Source organism: Phodopus roborovskii, unplaced genomic scaffold (assembly GCF_943737965.1).
Source record: "Phodopus roborovskii unplaced genomic scaffold, PHOROB, whole genome shotgun sequence".
Classification (NCBI taxonomy): domain Eukaryota; kingdom Metazoa; phylum Chordata; class Mammalia; order Rodentia; family Cricetidae; genus Phodopus; species Phodopus roborovskii.
Window position 1 is genome coordinate 150,709 of NW_026125665.1, and position 19,134 is coordinate 169,842.

Consider the following 19,134-nt stretch of genomic DNA (forward strand, 5'->3'; position numbering starts at 1 on the left):
TCAAACTGCCCCTCCTTTGCTGTGAGTCAGCAGGTGGTGAATAGAGTCCTTAGGAAACAAAGAGATAGCTGCAACTCCTGTTCACCCAGACAAGATTAATTAGCACACCCTGAGGCCCTAAGGTCTGTTGATCCTAATAGTGAGACCATCCGGCCTCAAAGGGTCACATACTCAATGGACAGAGGGTCCCACCCCCTCCCTAAGCTTGTGGGTTTGCCTTTAAAAACACCTGGGCCTGGGGGGAGGGGGCTCCTCTCTAGCCTGCGTGCTGGAGGAGCCGTTTGTGCAAATGTTTCCTGTTCATTAAAGCCTCTTGCATGTTGCAGCAACTTGACTGGACATTGAATTCTTGGAGTACTGACCGAAACTGGAAGACTCCTCATTGAGAGGGTCTTACAAAGCTATCTTACTTCCACCCTTGTGGTCCTTAGTCCTCTGGCGCTGCATGGCACATGACTCTGGATCCCAGTGCACTTGGAATATAAAAGACCTCATGCTTTTACATCAAGACCACTTTTCGTGAGTGATTGGGGGGGGGGGGGAGGCGCCTTTCCTGAGTGGGAACGTGAAGATCTGCGCTTTGTGGGTCTTTCAAAGCCTGAGTGAGAATGAATTCCTTTCTCTGGGCACCCAGTATATATTCTATGTATCAAAATTATACTGTCAAATGAAACCACCCTCCTGACTTCCCACAGATATATGTACCCAGTAGATGGAATATTTTCATGAGATAAACACAAGCAGTGGGAATCACTCGAAGAAATTCTTATGAAAGAGATGAAGTGACTCCACGGCCTTTCCAGATGGAGCTCTCTTATCAGTCATGTAGTGAGTTAGCCTGTTGAATATTAGTTATCCTGTTGTATTATAGTTTTTCTAAATCTCCAAAAAAATCTATTATGGTGTGTTCAAATAACAGCATTTGTACAGAATAGGTAACAGTAAAATACATTTCATATAAATATCAAATTCTCCATTTCTTATGTTAATGTAGCCATTTTGTGCAATAGTATTGCTTGCCTGGAAAAGCCACTCTTAGGGCTACCTTTCGAAAGCTCAGTCCTCCTAACAGGCCCCGCCCTAAAAAGGCCCCACCTCCTAAAGCCCTTATCTTCGATTGGCTTTCTCCTTCACGTGTGGAGGCTCCGCCCCACGTTGTTGGCTCTTCCCTTTCAGGTCTCTTGTTACCGTCAAGCCCTCCCTGCCTGCCTTATCTTTTCCGGTCTTACACCGGCGTGGCAGCCCTTAGCAAGCTGATTGGCTCTTTGATTCCTTATTCTCCTTCCAGCCACAGTCTGTCTTGGCAGCTCTCCGAGCAGACACTTTCTGACCCATCTAGCGCTTTCCATAGGCGCTTCCTAGTTCTAAAGCTATTCATGGTGGCTGTCAGGCATGGCCGGAAGTAATTTACAGGAAGTAAGGCGGTGCTTCTGCCGGAAGCCAGCGCAGCACTGGGAAAGATGGCGGCAGTGGGCAACGCGGTTCCAGGCGGGGCCCGGCCTGGTGGAACTGGGGGCAGCAGGCCTCCCCAGCCAGGGCGGCGACCGCGGCCGTTGCTAGCTGCCGGACCAGCGCTTGTAGCGAGTGGCGATGAACTGGTGGCCGCTGTGTGGCCATACCGGCGGCTGTCACTTCTGCGGCGCCTCACCGTGCTGCCGTTCGCCGGGCTGCTGTACCCAGCCTGGCTGTGCGCCGCCGCCAGCGGTTGCTGGGGATGGGGCAGCAACTGGACCCAGATCCCCGAGGCCGCTCTGCTGGCACTCGCCACCATCTGCTTCGCGCACGCACTCACTGTCTTGTCAGGACATTGGTCTGTGCACGCGCACTGTGCTCTCACCTGCACCCCGGTAAGTGCGCGCGCACGACCCCGACAGGGACCCAGGCACGATGGAGCCTAGCAAGAGTTCCGGGCTGCAGCGGTCTTGCGTATCCCCAGTCCCGTCTACAGCCTTGCATTTGCAATGCCCGAGTATCCAGAGGCGCCCTCTGCCTTGCGGTTTAGGCCTAATTCTGACCCCGCCATGCGACTGTGTGCGGTCATTTTGATTCACAAGAAACTCATCAAACAGAATTACCGCAGAACCCTATGCTACTCTTTGTGTAAATTGTTGTCTTAGCTCCTATATGGCATGGTGTTTTGGGACGATCCTATACCTTCCTTTTCCGTTGTCTGTATCTTGGTTTTCTTTTCTTTGTTTTTAATGAGACAAGGTCTCACTATGCAACCTTGGCTCGTTTGGAACTCAGAGATATCTGTCCCTGTTTCCAGCACGCTGGGATTAAAAGCCTGTGCTACCATTGCTGGTTCCTACCCCAGCCCAAGTGTGAGGCTAGACCTGTTGAGTGATTTCCGTAATCTGTGTTCAGCCTCTGTCCCTTGCTAGACCCAAAGGAGTGTGTGGTTCATCCTAGTGCTTAAGATGAGCAGGAGCTAGTTGTAAGTGACTTAAGGGTTTAGAGTCTCATGGTATCTGGCGATAAGATAAGGGTGGCTAATTCTTTGAGGGCTTGTCAGGGTGGGTATACAGCAAGATACAGTGATCAAGTTCAGAATTCTAAATACAGTGCCACTACAGGAAGCAGTGACTAAAAGGTGCTCTAAGTTGGCAAGTAACACCCAATGACCATACTACACATAACACTAAATTTGAAGCCTGGGGCACTGATAATCTGCTCAAGCCAGTTTCCTCTAACCCTAGCTCTGGGTTGGTCCTGCAGGAAAATCCAGAATACCCTTAAGTACCCTCCCTGGCTCTGTGTGCATTGAATCCACAGGCACCCTGTCATTTCCTTCACTTATCCTTCAATGGGCCTAACTTTCTGAGCTTGGCATTGAGGGTAGGTGGTAGAATTGTGGGACACTGAACCCCCAGCAGTGCATTGACCTTTTGGACTCTAGCTAAACAATTGTAGCAGAGAACTTCCTCTCCCAGGATGCAGAAGTGAGTGGGAGGAGCTAAGCAGCCTTGGGGTGAGAAGAGAGAGCAGGGTTTGCTTCTCCCTGGGTTTCAGTTTCACCCTCCACTGAGGGAAGCTAAGATGATATGTAAAGTGCCTACCTCAGGGCCAACACTACATAGCATCTTGTGCTTGCCCCCTGTGTTACAGAAGCTCAGCATTGTGTGTTTGTTTCTGTTTTCTCTATGGTTCCAGGGCCATGCAGTCCCTCCAGTGGCATTCCTTCAGGGTCACCACTGTGTGCCCCTCTTTCTCCTCCAATCATTGCAGGTCTAGCAAAACAGCTCACGGGAAAGTAGTTCTTGTGTCAGGAAAACAACATGGAGAAAACCATTGGGGAAGAAGGTGGACTCATTTGTTATTGCAGAAGACAGATAACACTAACAGGAGTCTCAGATAACGCTAACTTTAGATTGGACCACCTGGGCCGGGCTCCAGTCTAGGTGACATTTAAGCAAAGTTCTGAATGAATATGGGCAACAAGCTGTCTCAGCATGTCGGCTACCTGAAAAGATGTTGTAAAGGCAGGGCATAAGTGGTGAATGCCTTTAATCCCAGCACCCGGAAGGCAGAGACAGCCAGATCTCTGTGAATTTGAGGCCAGCCTGGCCTACAGCTCAAGTTCCAAGACAGGCTCCAAAGCAATACAAAGAAACCCTGTCGGGGGGGGGGGGGGGAGATGAATTTGTAAAGGAAGGAAGCATGGCCAACCTCTTCACTTCACAGCACAGTGTAGTCATCAACATAATTATTCTAGGGAATCTCACAACTAAGTTACTGAGGAGAAAAAAAATGGTATTTTAGGTATGTTTATGGTTTTGTGTCATTCATAGCTGTCTTTAGCTGAATGTGCCCAAGGCTGTACATGGACATGTGTGGATACCAAGACTCTTACTTAGCTTAGACACAGGCAAGCCTGCATGTCCAGTGAATTAGGGATTGGTAAGCAAGCCAGAGAGAGCCAGTGTGGCAGCAAGTGGGCTGTGGCAAGACTTGGGACGAGTGAATGGACAACAAACTAGATGTTACATATGGATTTGAGTTCATGTCCAGAATCTGAATAATGAGTGTGCTTGTGACCTCAGCTTTCTAATCTAGGACCAGTGATCAAGTAGAATATGTCCAAACTAGCACTAGAGTTATAACATTCATAACATGCCCACACTCCTCTGCCCCTATGAGGGCATACACTTGTGGGTTAAAGGCTCAATAACAACAATCTTTGGCTTTTAACAGGAGTATGATCCCAGCAGAGCAACCTTTGTGAAGGTGGTACCAACCCCCAACAATGGCTCCACTGAGCTGGTGGCCCTGCACCGTGACAAAGTATGTTGGGATATCCTACAGGGTAATTGGAATAGGCATTTGTGTGGTATTTCTGAGCACTGATGTCTCATTTCCCCCCTCCTCCAGGGTGAAGATGGGCTGGAGGTGCTGTCATTTGAGTTCCAAAAGATCAAATATTCCTATGATGCTCTGGAGAGAAAGCAGTTCCTCCCAGTGGCCTTCCCAGTGGGGAATGCCTTCTCCTACTATCAGAGTAACAGAGGCTTCCAGGAAGATTCAGAGATCCGAGCTGCAGAGAAGAAGTTTGGGAGCAACAAGTAAGTCCTTGTTTTCCCCCATGAGCCCCTGTGCACTGCTGCCCTACTCTGCTCCTGGTCAAGGAGCCTTGGTAATAGGGTGGAAAGCTTTGCTTTTAAGCCAAAAATGCTGGATGACAGCAGCCCCATTTGAGAAACTTGCTCACCTCTAGTTTATTCCAAACTTGTCTGCCAACAAGACCCTAAGAGGGCCAGGAGCCTTTGCTTTGTGGTGTGAGACCTTGGTTTGGGAGAGTTGTCCTGTCCTCAGTGACCATTCTCCACTTGTCTGTTTTATGACTCTTGTAATTCCTCTCTTGATTTTCTGTGGGGGTGGGTGGGTATATATGTGCAAATATAGAGGCTGGAGATTAGCTTCAGGTGTCATCCCAAAAACATTCACCTTGTTTTTTAAGACAGGGTGTCTGAATTGAAGCTTACTAAATAGGCTTACTGAGTAGCAACACCAGCAGTCCTCTTGTCTCTACCTCCCCAGTGTTGTGAAAATAACTTCATATCACTACACTTGTTTGTTTTTCCATATGGAGTCTGGAACTTGAACTTAGGTCCTTGTGCTTATAAGGTAAACACTTTATCACATAAACCATCTCTTTGGCATGCCCTCTCCCACAAACATGGAGGTAGATTTTTTTTTTTTTTTTTTTTTTTTTTTGCCCTCTCTACAGGGTTTCTTTGTGTAGGCCCTAGCTGTCCTGAAACTCTCTGTGTAGACCAAGCTGGCTTAAACTCACAGAAATCCACCTGCCTCTGCCTCCCAACTGCTGGGATTAAAGGTGTGTGTACTATTGCCCAGCATGAAATTAGATTCTGTTTTAAGATTTCTGTTCAACTACTTATGCTCATAGGCATCTCAACACACTAGAAATAGTGATGACGCACCCTCAGGATTGGAGTGCAGCTCAGTAGTTGAATACTTGCCTAATGAGCTAGACTGCATTCTGCCTCCAACACTGCAAAAGGAAAACAAAACAAAACAAAACACATTGATGCCTCTTTGATATTGGATAGGATGACAGATATTCCATGTAGACTTTCTTCTTTTATCTTTTATTAAAACTAAATTTCTAATATGCATCTGGAAGAGGACAGCCCAAAGCTGGGTACCAAGCATCATCGTATGGCATCACAGCACCACGTTATTCACTCTGATTGTGGTGCTTAGTCAGAGAACCTGTGCAGTTGTCAGAGATTGTTTTTCCTTCTGTGGTACTGTACATGGAATCTGGTACCTGGCACATGCTAGCCAGAAGTCCTGCCACTAAGCCACAACCCTCACTGCTCATGAAGCTCTTTCATGGCTCAGTTGCCTCATCCAGTGCCAAGACTCATTGTTGGTCTCTACAACCCTGGTGTTGGGCACATTAATGGCCTGGGACACATTTTATTCTGTCACTGTGGGTGTTTTGTTTTTATCTATGGGATCATTCTGCAGTTTCTACTTCTCAAATCCCCCCATGTCTGGGGAAGTCTATGAGTACCCTTGTATTTTGAGAGCAGAGCAAAGGAGACCCAAGTCAGACTGGGTGACCACATGCTGCTGTAGGAGACTCCTCAGGAACAAGCTTCTTGAACCCTAGATCTTATTCAGGAAAATACTACAAAATCCCAAGGCCAGCAAGGTGGTTCAGTGGCTATGGGCCCTTAGCACCAAGCCTGACCACCTGAGTTGTAAGGAGAGCACTAACTTCTGCAAGTTGTCCTTTGACTGTCACACACACTGTGTCCCATGCATGTCACCTCTCCCTCTTCATACAAAAGAGTAAAATAAAATCTTTTTAAATGACCATCCATTGTAGCGTACATCATTAATCCCAGTACTCAGGAGGCAGAAACAGTTGGATTTCTGTGAATTCTAGGCCAGCCAAGACTACATAGTGGGAACCTGTTCAGAAAAAAAGAAGAGAAAAGAGGGGCGGGAGGAATCCCAGTTTTAGGGGTGGGGGCTGGAGTTCACCTAACAGGTACAAGGTTCAGAGTTCTGTCACCACCACCGCATAAACTAACTGTTCATGGTGGCATACTCCTGTCATCCCAGCACTCAAAAAATGGAGGCAGGGATATCAGAAGTTCAGACCTCCTCCTTGGCCCTATAAGGAGTTTGAAGAGAGCCTGGGTTACATGAGAACCTGTCTCAGTAAAAGAATATCCAGTCCTCATGGGGATTACCCTCTGTCACCAGGGTTCCTCTTCTTCCAGACACTCCTGCACTGCTGCCTGTGTCACTGACCAGATACTCTCATCTTGCCCTGGGGTGGATAGTATTGGAAGAGCCTGTCACAGGGTTTAGCAGAGCAAGGGGCTCAGTGGGTAAGGAGAGCATGTTGTCAGCCAGTCTGCCTGACTTGCAAGTAAGCAAGAAGGAACTCCCATCTTGAATAGCCTATGTGTTTAGAAACCTGCAGAAGTCCCCAGTAAGAGGTAGCAAGGCCAGGGCTGCCTCTTCTTCAGCCTCAACCAGGAATTTGAAGAGTTTAATGGGTGTGGTTTCTTACAGGGCTGAAATGGTTGTGCCTGACTTCTCTGAGCTTTTCAAGGAGAGAGCCACAGCCCCTTTCTTCGTGTTTCAGGTAACAACTTTGATCCCTGTACCAGCTCTTTCTTTGGGTCTGTCTCAGCCAGAGTGAGCCTGGCTTCCCTTGCAAACCTCAGAGCTTCTCCCTGCCCTCAAGAATCATTGGTGTTTGCTGGGGTTTTTGGATACAGGACAGGTGGACAGGGCCTGACAGGCTGCTGATTCACAGGTGTTCTGCGTTGGGCTCTGGTGCCTGGATGAGTATTGGTACTACAGTGTCTTCACTCTGTCTATGCTGGTGGCTTTCGAGGCCTCCCTAGTGCAGCAGCAGATGAGGAACATGTCAGAGATCCGCAAGATGGGAAACAAGCCCCACATGATACAGGTGTGACTGATGGGACAGGTGGATGATAACCCTGCCTAACTCTGGGTGAGCACCATGTATATTCTATGTTGACACACTTCCCCTACTCATACTCCCAGGTCTACCGCAGCCGAAAGTGGAGGCCTGTGGCCAGTGATGAGATTGTTCCTGGGGACATTGTGTCTATAGGTGAGGCAGGATTTCTCTCCTTCCAGACAGAAACCCTTACCTTAGTCTGTGGCTGATCCTCCTGCCTGCATGTTGCAGGCCGATCCCCCCAGGAGAACCTGGTACCTTGCGATGTGCTGCTGCTTCGGGGCCGCTGCATTGTGGATGAGGCAATGCTCACTGGGGAATCGGTGCCACAAATGAAGGTGATGGGTGGGATCCATAGTTCACTAACCAGTTCATGAAGAAAGACATAGGGCAGGAGAGGCCAGTGGGCTAGAGTCACTACCATCGATGTGGGTGAGCCAGGTAGAGAGAAACAAGGATATCCAGTTGGGATGGGTGGTATCACCAAGGTCTAATGCAGATCACAAAGCATTAACTCCACAAGTCTTTTCGTGAGGAGGTACCAGCCAAGGAGCCCAGGATTTGCTGATTTAGGCAGGAACCCTCATGGGAGTTGGATAAGTCCCTGGGGGCCAGTGCTCCAGAGATGCAGCCTACTAATGCCTCAGCCCTGGAAGGCTTGAAGTAAGGCCACCATCCACTTTCCTTTCTCAGGAGCCCATTGAAGACCTGAGCCCAGATCGTGTCCTAGACCTGCAGGCTGATGCCCGGCTGCATGTCATCTTTGGGGGCACCAAGGTGGTACAACACATCCCTCCACAGAAGGCAACCTCTGGCCTGAAGTGTAGGTGCCTCGAGGGTGTCCTGGGTGTTCAAGCTTCTGTTAGCATGAAGAAGGTGAAATAGGGTTGTCAATGACACATGCCTCTGCTTGTCTCCTTAGCGGTTGACAATGGATGTGTGGCCTATGTCCTGAGGACTGGATTCAACACTTCCCAGGTATGGTCTTTGATCACATCTAGGAGGGCCCAAAGTGTGTGATGGATCCTTCCAAAACATTCATCCTAAGACTAGTACAGGCCTTGCCATCCTAGTACTGGCCTACTTTTCCTGGCCTGAGCTAACAGTGGGTGTGCCCAAGGCAGTCTGGCTGTTACTGTCCTAAGAAAGGGATTTTAAGTAAGGTGCTCTGGTAAATGCTACAGGGTTCTGCCTTTGTACTTTCTACCCCTCCCTGTAGCCCTGTGGCTGGCATCCTTACTTAAGACTCTTGTCTGCCTACTTCATGGCCTAAGGTAGGCATTGCTATTTCCTAGAAAGAGAAGCCAGTCTCTTTGCTCTCAGGGAGGGGAGGCCACTGTCCCCCCATAAACCTCCCAGGAAAGCTGTTCCCTCCACCCCCTTCCCTGCAGGGCAAGCTGCTACGTACAATTCTCTTTGGGGTGAAGAGGGTTACTGCAAACAATCTGGAGACTTTCATCTTCATCCTCTTCCTTCTGGTGTTTGCCATTGCTGCAGCTGCATATGTGTGGATCGAAGGTAAGCACTCTGATAGATAGCTCCTGCTCCACGGCCCCATCCCTGCCCCAGGCTGCCAGGCCCTGTTTCCACAGGAACCAAGGACCCCAGCCGGAACCGCTACAAGCTCTTTCTTGAGTGTACCCTCATCCTCACTTCAGTTGTACCCCCTGAACTGCCCATTGAGCTATCCCTGGCTGTCAACACCTCCCTCATAGCCCTGGCCAAGCTCTGTGAGTACTGCGTGTTTGGTGGGTTGAGGTACAGAGCAAGCAGGAGCCTGGAGGGACCCCCTGACTCCAAGTCCCATCCCCTACCTCCCAGACATGTACTGCACAGAGCCTTTCCGGATCCCCTTTGCTGGCAAGGTTGAAGTGTGCTGCTTTGACAAGACGGGTACCTTGACCAGTGACAGCCTGGTGGTACGTGGTGTGGCAGGGCTAAGGTGAGCATAAAAGGACCCTCCCCAATCCCTCTACTCCCAGCAAACAGAACCAAGCTTGACCTGATCCTCCATTACAGAGGGTTCTATATGGATATCAGTATGAGTGGTATCAGGGGTAAGAAGTTTGATTCAGGCTTGAATAGCCAGCACAGACCTGGTGCTTCATCTCTTGTAACCTTGAGTCATCCTTGAGGCTGGTAGTCTCAGAAGGACCACTCTCCTCACCAAGGTATCCTTAGTGACCAACACAAGTATTGGCAGCTCAGAGGGTGGTCCCTGGTAGCACTCACTGAAGATTCCCAGGTCCCTTCCCTGGTAGAGGTGCAGCTCTATCCTTGTAACCAACTGTCCCCATCTTTGCAGAGATGGAAAAGAGGTGACCCCAGTGTCCAGCATTCCCATAGAAACACACCGGGCCCTGGCCTCCTGCCACTCGCTCATGCAGCTGGATGATGGCACCCTAGTGGGTGACCCCCTGGAGAAGGCCATGCTGACAGCTGTAGACTGGACACTGACCAAAGGTGAGGGACTACCACCCAAGGCCTGGCATGGGTGGCCTTTATCCTGGGCAGGCTGGCCCATGATGATGACATTCCTATAGGCTAGTGCCAGGCTAGCCTTATGTTGGTATCTTTTTGGGTCGGTGTCCAGTCTTCCATGGCTGATCCATTGTGCCTGTTGTAACCATATGGGTTCTGGGGATGCTGGGGCTGAAGAGCTGGGGGGGGGGGGGGCTTGGCTACCGCTCCGGAGCGAAGCCCCTCAGGACTCGTACTTATTTGTTTCCAGATGAGAAAGTATTCCCCCGAAGTATTAAAACTCAGGGGCTGAAAATTCACCAGCGCTTTCATTTTGCCAGTGCCCTAAAGCGAATGTCCGTGCTCGCCTCCTACGAGAAGCTCGGCTCCACTGACCTCTGCTACATCGCCGCTGTGAAGGGGGCCCCTGAAACCCTGCACTCCATGGTGAGCCAGCCCCAACCCTGGGTTAAGGGGCAGGCAGGGATCAGGCAGTGACGTTCCCCTGTGTTTCATGCAGTTTTCCCAGTGTCCACCTGACTACCACCACATCCATACGGAGATCTCTCGGGAAGGAGCCCGTGTCCTGGCTCTGGGGTACAAGGAGCTAGGGCATCTCACGCATCAGCAGGTGAGGGCCTGCAACACTCAACAGCCCCTGCTACCCAGCCACATCATGTTACCCTCTCTGCTCTAGACTTCCTCAGGGAAGTCTAGAAGGTGTCTCAGATTCCACTGTTCTTGTCCCTGCCACCTGGTAGACAGAAGGCCTTAGTGGATTCATACCCCTCCCTCTCTTTCCTTCCATCTGTCCCTGCCCTTCTTTGCCACCTCTGGCAGTATAACTTGTCTTTTGACTTGCTTCTTGATCCTGGTTCAGTCTGCCTTCCCCTATACCCAAACATCCCTCTAAAACTTAATTAATGTAGCTGACTCCCTGACTGTGGAGACCCACTCAATACAAGACTCAAAGCCTCTGTCCTCTTGCTTTGTATCTATCCCCCAAGTCCTATCCGCCCTGACCCCCACCTTCACTCTTATTCTGCTGTTTTCTTCTGTGATTTTTTTTTTTTAATCACCTGCCTTCCCTGGTTGTGGCCTTGTATAGTCTCAGTTTTGAATTGAGCCACAGAGGGCTCTGTGGTGTATCTATGTCTACAATCACTAGGAATAGGCACAGTTGGGTCTAGACCCCATCATCATTAGCTGGGCTCCACTTGGGCCTACCTTGCCTCTTGGCTCCGACATTTCTCTTAGGAGACTGGGTCTTCTTTCCCAGCATGATCACACACATACACAGTGGCTCTAGTTGCTGAGGCACTTGTAACCTGCTTTCTTGACTTGGTTCCTCACTCTGGAAGATTTGAAGAGGCTAGTGGAAAAGACAGGTGGTGAAGGTATCCTGTATCTGTCCACAGGCCCGAGAGGTCAAGCGGGAGGCGCTGGAGTGCAGCCTCAAGTTCGTGGGCTTCATTGTGGTCTCCTGTCCACTCAAGGCTGACTCAAAGGCTGTGATCCGAGAGATCCAGAATGCATCCCACCGGGTATGAGCAAAGGAAGAAGTTGGAACAGGGGCAGAGACTAAATTTGCTGTTTAGTCCTGTGAGAGATCAGACATTTCTTCTGACCTTCACACAGGTTTTAAGATGAGCATAGATATGGCTGGCACTCTCAGGGTTGGGTAGAGGATGCTCTGTAACATGGCTCCCTCTTACAACATGCATCACATGCATCACTTCCTCAGACTTTGTGTGACTGTAAGAAGGAGGCAGAAGCTGGAGGTAAGGGATCTGGAGGCTATACCTGTCCTGGTGAACAGTCTCAGAGAGGCAAATAACACAGGTGGTCCTCAATGAACCCTCCTAGGTCATGACCTGCCTGCCTGCCTTTGCAATCACTTAAGTGTTTCTATACAAGCAGATTCCAGGCCCTGAGCACTGTCAGTCAAGGACTAATTCTTAATTTGTGTTTTAAGTAAAAGTAATAAGCTAACATAGTGACATGCCTATCATCCTAGCACTAGGAAGACAGAGGTCAGCAGAGGTCTGCATAGTGAGTCCAAGGCCAGCAGGGCCCTCATAGTAAGACCCTGTCTCCAAAAGCAAAAAGTAGGATCCGAGAGTTACTCTACAGTTAAGAGAACTTGCTGTTTGGTCCTGTGAGAGATCAGACATTTCTTCTGACCTTCATATCCAAAGGCACACACACCTATTCCTGTGAGCACATAGCAAAATATGAATTAGTTTAAGAAGTAGTACACTGAGGCTGTTCCTCGGTATGTGCCTAGTGTATGAGCACCCCTGGGGCCAGCTCAGCACCTGGAATGTGGTATCTGATGAACTAGCACAGCCCTGCCATTTGGATAGCATGCCATGGATTGGTAGGCTGTTCTGTCTCATACAGGTTGTAGCCTTTTTCCTCATACTTCCTTAGAGGAGCTGTGAGGCCAAGGTAAGAATTCTATCCAGCAAGTATTTCCTACTAAGCCCTGCTCTCTGTCCCCTAGGTGGTCATGATCACAGGGGACAACCCACTCACTGCTTGCCATGTGGCTCAGGAGCTGCACTTCATTGACAAGGCCCACACACTCATCTTGCATCCTCCCTCAGAGAAAGGTGAGGCCAGGTAACTGGGGCCCTAGTCCAGGACAAGTGCCTTACCACTATTTAATGCTGATCACAATTGATGTCAGCCCCACCTTGAGGAGGCCTAAGCATACACAGTGTGATGTGCAGGTGTGTGGTATAAGGACATTCACTGATTTCATGAGTATGCCTTCTTGTTTACAACAGGACTCATGCACACTGCCTTGCCCACATTGGGCTGAGCAGGACACTCTGTGCCATTGCCCAGGGGTTTCTAGGTCCCTAACACCTGATTAGGGCATCAGTTGCCCAACACTGAGGATGGTAGATCCTGGGTAAAAAGCATGGCACATTCTTAGCACCTCTGTCTGCCCTACCCTGCACTGAGGGCAGCTTCTATGCACATTGTGGGTTGGAGGTAAACTCTAAGCTGGCTATTGGCATCTTGCTTGTAAGCAAGGAGGCTGGGACTCAAAAGAAGTCCACTTAGCTAAGTATGAGGGTGTACTCCTTTCAGCCCAACTCTTGGTTTTTCGAGACAGGGTTTCTCTGTATTGCTTTGGAGCCTGTCCTGGAACTAGCTCTGTAGACCAGGCTGACCTAGAACTCACAGAGATCCACCTGCCTCTGCCTCCCAAGTGCTGGGATTAAAAGCTTGTGCCACCAACGCTCGGCTTCAGCCCAGCTCTTGAGGCAAGGAGATTGCTGTTAGTTCCAGGCCAGCCTGGGCTACACCGTGGCTTTCAAACCAGTCTTTGCAGATATATCTTAGGAGACCAGACTTTAAACCCACTTCTTGCTCAGGTCACATAATGTCACTTAGTGCATGACCTATATGAGAAACAGTGGGTAACCCAATGCAGGATGGCAGAATAGAATGTAGTTAGGAAAGCTTCTAGAACTCAATCATAACTCTCAACTGTTGGCTCCAAGTCTCCCTCCATTCCAGCCCTGTGTGCTATGTTCTTGGACCTGAGGGTTGTGGGCAGGTGACCTTAAAGTGATGATCATAACTGTTGTTTTATGCACAGGCCAACCAGATTGACTGAATCTCCCATCTGAGACAGTCTAGGGTGGGAAGTCAGTGCTGGTTATGCTGATGAATCCCCTCCACCAGCCTTCTCCTGAATTTGAGCTGCAGAAATAAAAGTGGGTCCCATGATGCTTGGCATGAGAGGGATCTTAGCACCAAGAAGGTTGGAGTTCATGCTGACAGTATGGAGACCTGTTAGATGAGGGAGTAGTATTGTGTAACTTTCTGAGACCAGGCCTCCTCTGTTTGCATCTAGCCCAGTCATGCAGCTATCAGAATTAGGCTCAGGTTCCTCGGTCCTCAGTTTGCTCATCTATACTTGTGGGTCCTGTGTATGTTCCCAGTGAAATTCCCAGAGCAGGCCTAGGTTCTGGGTGAGGTTGTGGTCTTGGCCCTGAAGTCCCAACCTTGACTGTAGATATGACCCACAGGCCAACCGTGTGAGTGGCGCTCCATTGATAGCAGTATTGTGCTGCCTCTCACCCTGGGCTCTCCCAAGGCACTGGCCCTGGAGCACGCACTATGCCTCACAGGTGATGGCTTGGCTCACCTGCAAGCTGTGAACCCCCAGCAGCTGCTCCACCTCATCCCTCATGTGCAGGTGTTTGCCCGTGTGGCCCCCAAGCAGAAGGTATGTGCAGGACCCTGGGGCTGGGCACTTGGGGCTTTGGGGATGGCTGCAGCCCCATTTCTTTCATGTCTACCATGCAGGAATTTGTCATCACTAGCCTGAAAGAGCTGGGCTATGTGACCCTCATGTGTGGAGATGGCACCAATGACGTGGGTGCGCTGAAGCATGCTGATGTGGGTGAGCGCCGATAGCTGGGAGCTGTCACCATTACTAATGAGGACATCTCACCTGCCCTGTTGCTCATAGCTGTACATGAGCAAACATAGGAGTGCTTGATTCTTAAGATAGGAGCTAGAAGTATGGCTCTGTGGAAGGGTTCCTGCATAGAATCCTCCAATGAGGGGCCAGGGGTGTGGCTCAGCAATAGAGGTCTTCCTTCCTCGTACAAAGTCCTGGATTTCATCCTAAACACTGAGAAAAGAGGTAATTTTAACTAATGCCGTCTCTGAGAAGTGCTCATCCAGGCAGAGCTCAAGAGAATCGGATTCAAGTTCATTCTTGACTGCAACAAGTCCAAGGCCAGCCTGGTTACATGAAACCTGTCTTTTAAAAAGAAATGTTGAGGGGGCTACAAGGTCAGGGAGGGGTACAGGCATGTGGAACAGGATAGGATGGAAGAGGTAGTTGGGCATTGTGTAAATCCCACAACTAGGTATGGTTGCCACAGGCCACTGTTAAGACAAGTGTTGACAACATGGACTACAAAGGCTGAGTTTTGCTCTTTTCCATTTGACTTGCAGTTCTCGCCTTCATAGACTTTCCTCTCAAATAATTAGTTTCTTTGGAGGTCAGCAACTTTCATTTGCTCATTTTAGGTTGTGATGGGATTTTTGTGCTTGTTTGAGCCTGGATCTTGCTGGGTGCCCAGCCTGGAACTCAAGACTCTCCTGCCTCAGCTTGCAAAGGGTTGGGATAACAGTTATGCCTGCACCAGCATAATTTTGACACACCTCAATTGGTGTGTTCTCCATTTGGCTTTTTATTATTATTATTATTATTATTATTATTATTAATTTATTCTTTTATTTTTATTTTACATATCGATCCAAATTCTCCCTCTTTGCCTCTCTCCCACCCTCTCATGCTCCCCAATCACCCTCCCCTCCCACCCACCCCCCACTTCACATGTAGGGTGATGCCCTCCAGGAGGGGTCATCTAAATTTGTCAAGTCATTTGGAGTAGGGTCCATTTGACTTTTTGTGGCTTCTACTTTCTTTTTCTTTGTCAAATAACAAGTTTCACATTCTCTCTTTACAAACTGTAAGTAATGCTTTTTTAAAATTTTGCTTCTGGCTGGTCAGTGGTGGCTCACATCTTTAATCTTAGCATTCAGGAGGCAGAGGCAGGCAGATTCTCTGATTGTGTACAGAGTGAGTCCCAGGACAGCCAGGACTACACCAAGAAACCCTGTCAAGGAACTGAATGAACTTGGGGACTTGAGCATGGGTAGGCAGGTACTCTACCACTGGATGACATCCCCAGTCTTGCTTTCTTTTTTTATTTGGTGTTTTAAAATACATTTATTAGTGTTGTGATGTATGTTCATGCTGGGAGCATAGGCCTGCTACCACATAGCTGTAAAGATTCTCTTCATATTCACACGAGTACCAGGCATGTGTGGAAGGTGCTTTTATGTGCCAAGACATTCTCCTGAAAAATAAGGTAGCCAGTCCCTTGAGAGCCCCAAAAGGTAGACAGGTGAAATGGGGGGGAACTTGGAACTGATGGGTGGTAAGCAGTAGCTCAGCCTGGGGCCTAGCTCTGCAGCTGGACACTGGTGCCTGCCCCTGGTCCCCTTTCCATCACTCCTTCCCAATACCTTCTCAGGTGTAGCACTCCTGGCCAATGCCCCTGAGAGAATTGTAGAACGGCGACGGCGGCCAAGGGACAACCCGGTCTTGAGCAACAGTGGCCCCAGAATCTCCTCCAGGTCAACCAAACAGAGGTCTGCACTCCTGTCCCCTGAGGAGCAATCAGCTTCCCACAGGGTGAGTGTTTAGATTATAAATACCCATAACCCTTGCTGGCCAGGCATGACCCCTGCCTCCCACTCCATAGGACCGGCTAAGTCAGGTGCTACGAGACCTGGAGGACGAGAGCACCCCCATTGTGAAGCTGGGGGATGCCAGCATTGCAGCACCCTTCACCTCCAAGCTATCCTCCATCCAATGCAGTGAGTCCCAAGCACTGAGCCCTGCCTCGAGCCATGCTTACCCAGCACCCTGCTCACTCATGTCCTACTTCCCCACAGTCTGCCACGTGATCAAGCAGGGCCGTTGTACATTGGTGACAACAATGCAGATGTTCAAGATCCTGGCCCTCAATGCCCTCATCCTGGCATATAGCCAAAGTGTCCTCTACCTGGAGGGCGTCAAGTTCAGCGACTTTCAGGCCACCCTGCAGGGGCTGCTGTTGGCCGGTTGCTTCCTCTTCATCTCCCGCTCCAAGGTGGGCCCTGGACTGCCTGGGATTGGATACAGGGCATTTCAAGAGCACTTGTAGATTGAAATTCTCATCCCCATGTTACAGACAGGAGTGTCCCTGAGACTGTACAGGACATGCATATGGGATCTGGCCTGGCTGGCTGCCAGTGATACACTTAGGGTATACTACTGCCTGTGAGCTTGGGGTTCAGACAGGTCACAGCCCCCAAGGTAAAGGAAATGATGAATGACAGCAAACAGAGGACACACAGTGCTCTAAGGGGGAAAAAAATGTGTCACAGGCTTCAGGGGCTGGCCTCAGGGACAGCAGGGAGGCCTCCTGAGAAAAGAGTGCTGCCACAACCAGGAGTCTGCACTGGTGGCTGATGTGGTGAAATAGTGCCCAGTGCCCAGAGGGCATATGTGTCAACTTGCCATTGAGCTGAGGAAAGACTGCAGGACAACTTGAAACAAGAGTTCTGTCTTGGCTTAGGCTTCCAGAAGTTTCAGGCCATATTTAGAGCTACTCACCTTACTGCAGCTAAAAGAGGAAGGCTTGGGATTGTCTCTACCTAAGCTTTTGTCTGTCTGGGAATAGAGTCAGAGCCTTAGGGATTAGTCACTTTCCAAATCTCCTATCATAACATGTTCCCTGGGTCTTCTGAGGACATTTCAGATCCCACTTAATAGGGTGGGAAGCTAGCAAGCTGGACCAGGCATGCCTCTAGCCCCCAGGCTCTGACTGCATCTCGGGAGTAGGGAGAGTAAATCTGTTACCTGAGAGATCTCCATTGCTACCATGGAGTACAAACTATTTGGGGTATAGACAGCCCCAAGGTCAGGATGAAACTGCCTGAGGAGGCAGGAATATCACCTGTCGAGTGAGCTGCCTCTGACTGTCAGTCCTGCCCTACAGCCTCTCAAGACTCTCTCCCGAGAGCGGCCCTTGCCCAACATCTTCAACCTGTACACCATCCTCACAGTGATGCTGCAGTTCTCTGTCCACTTTCTGAGCCTTGTCTACCTGTACCGGGAGGCCCAGGCACGCAGCCCTGAGAAGTAAGTGGCTTCCTTCCAGGAGGAGAAGAGGAAGAAGGGGCAGCCTGCCAGGTCAGCAGGAAGCCGCAGGAGGTGCCTGAGCAAATGGTACTGACACCTACATTTCCCTGCAGGCAGGAACAATTTGTAGATCTATACAAGGAGTTTGAGCCAAGCCTGGTCAACAGCACTGTGTACATCATGGCCATGGCCATGCAGATGGCTACCTTTGCCATCAACTACAAGGTGAGGCCCCACATATCTACTCATTCTTACCTGGCCTACCCACTGCCCAGCCCTCCCCAGGCAGCTGTCTCTTCATTACAGGGCCCACCCTTCATGGAGAGCCTGCCTGAGAACAAGCCCCTGGTGTGGAGTCTGGCAGTGTCACTGCTGGCCATCATTGGCTTGCTCCTTGGTTCCTCACCGGATTTCAACAGCCAGTTTGGCCTCGTGGACATCCCTGTGGAGGTGAGTGACCCTGAGCAGTGGCCCCTGGCTCAGTCTAGCCTGGCCAGACCCAGCTCACCTGCCTCCTCCTTGACAGTTCAAGCTGGTCATTGGCCAGGTCCTGGCCCTGGACTTCTGCCTGGCACTCCTGGCTGACCGTGTCCTACAGTTCTTTTTGGGGACTCCGAAGCTGAAAGTGCCTTCCTGAGATGATGGTGCTGGTATCCACCACCTATCCTGGTTGCTGCTGGGCAGGAGCACCGCCCCCATTGCCCCAGGAGGGAATACTGTTCCCATCTCCACAATGAGGCAGCCCCTCGCCCTTGGAAGACTGAGCTGGGACATTTGTGGACAACCCTTGGCCAGGCTAGTGGAAACTGCCCTGGCCTTTGGCAAATAAATCGACATCTGCAATTTTATGTAAGCTGCCTCCACTTTTCTGTGCCACACAGGCCCCAGGGAATTGGAGGGCCAGGTGGTCACCAAAGAAAGGCCTGGCATCACCTCAACCCGAGGGAGGAGAGTGACATCCTCTATGGGCATTCAGTACTTTGTAGACCTGGAGCTGGGGACCTCAGGTTTTCTATATCATGCCCATGCTGTATTTGTTGGGCTTTTAACATGTCAGGCCCTGGGAGAGGCAACAGTGTACCTTCCTCGGTGTTGTCACAGATGCAGAAAATTTCCTCACTAGGGGTCCTAGCCACCTTCTCATCACTGAGTGGTGGGGGTCCTCAGCCACCACTGGATAGTCTCCTTACTTTCAAAGGAAAACACGCACAGGTGGGGGACTCCTGAGCCTGGGATATTTCTTGGAGGTCCCAGTGCAAGCAAGGTGTTTGTGTCCCTGCCTGCTCCTTAGAACACTGACTGCACTGAAAGGGAACCACCTCAAGATCCTGACCCAACCAGACATTTAATCCCAGCATTTAACTCGCGGGGTGGGGGTGGGGGGATGTGTGTGGGGGTGGGGGGACTGACGCATGAAAGCTACCAGATACTGGGGACTTAAGGTTCCCTACATAACATCAGTTCTAAA

At 50.1% G+C, this 19,134-nt stretch overlaps 1 protein-coding gene across 1 annotated transcript; it reads left to right on the top strand.

Annotated features, from left to right (window-relative positions):
• Window positions 1-1,363: 1,363 nt before the first annotated feature.
• Atp13a1 (ATPase 13A1) lies at window positions 1,364-18,514 on the top strand. Its single transcript, XM_051178034.1, has 26 exons — window positions 1,364-1,847; window positions 4,195-4,284; window positions 4,372-4,562; window positions 7,057-7,129; window positions 7,304-7,459; window positions 7,558-7,627; window positions 7,706-7,812; window positions 8,168-8,297; window positions 8,397-8,452; window positions 8,866-8,992; window positions 9,067-9,204; window positions 9,296-9,416; window positions 9,780-9,937; window positions 10,206-10,381; window positions 10,455-10,565; window positions 11,353-11,478; window positions 12,441-12,549; window positions 13,984-14,183; window positions 14,264-14,360; window positions 16,012-16,172; window positions 16,243-16,357; window positions 16,436-16,632; window positions 17,524-17,666; window positions 17,780-17,891; window positions 17,973-18,116; window positions 18,193-18,514. Exons 1-26 carry the CDS (start codon window positions 1,461-1,463, stop codon window positions 18,301-18,303), a joined length of 3,606 nt encoding a protein of 1,201 aa, XP_051033991.1. The 5' UTR covers window positions 1,364-1,460; the 3' UTR covers window positions 18,304-18,514.
• Window positions 18,515-19,134: the final 620 nt, after the last annotated feature.

Bases quoted from the DNA above. Each gene is read 5' to 3' on its own strand.
- Atp13a1 (XM_051178034.1), top strand. From the start codon at position 1,461: ATGGCGGCAGTGGGCAACGCGGTTCCAGGCGGGGCCCGGCCTGGTGGA. The intron at 8,453-8,865 runs GTATGGTCTTTG...CCTTCCCTGCAG, and splicing joins CTGGATTCAACACTTCCCAG to GGCAAGCTGCTACGTACAAT. The intron at 11,479-12,440 runs GTATGAGCAAAG...TCTGTCCCCTAG, and splicing joins TCCAGAATGCATCCCACCGG to GTGGTCATGATCACAGGGGA.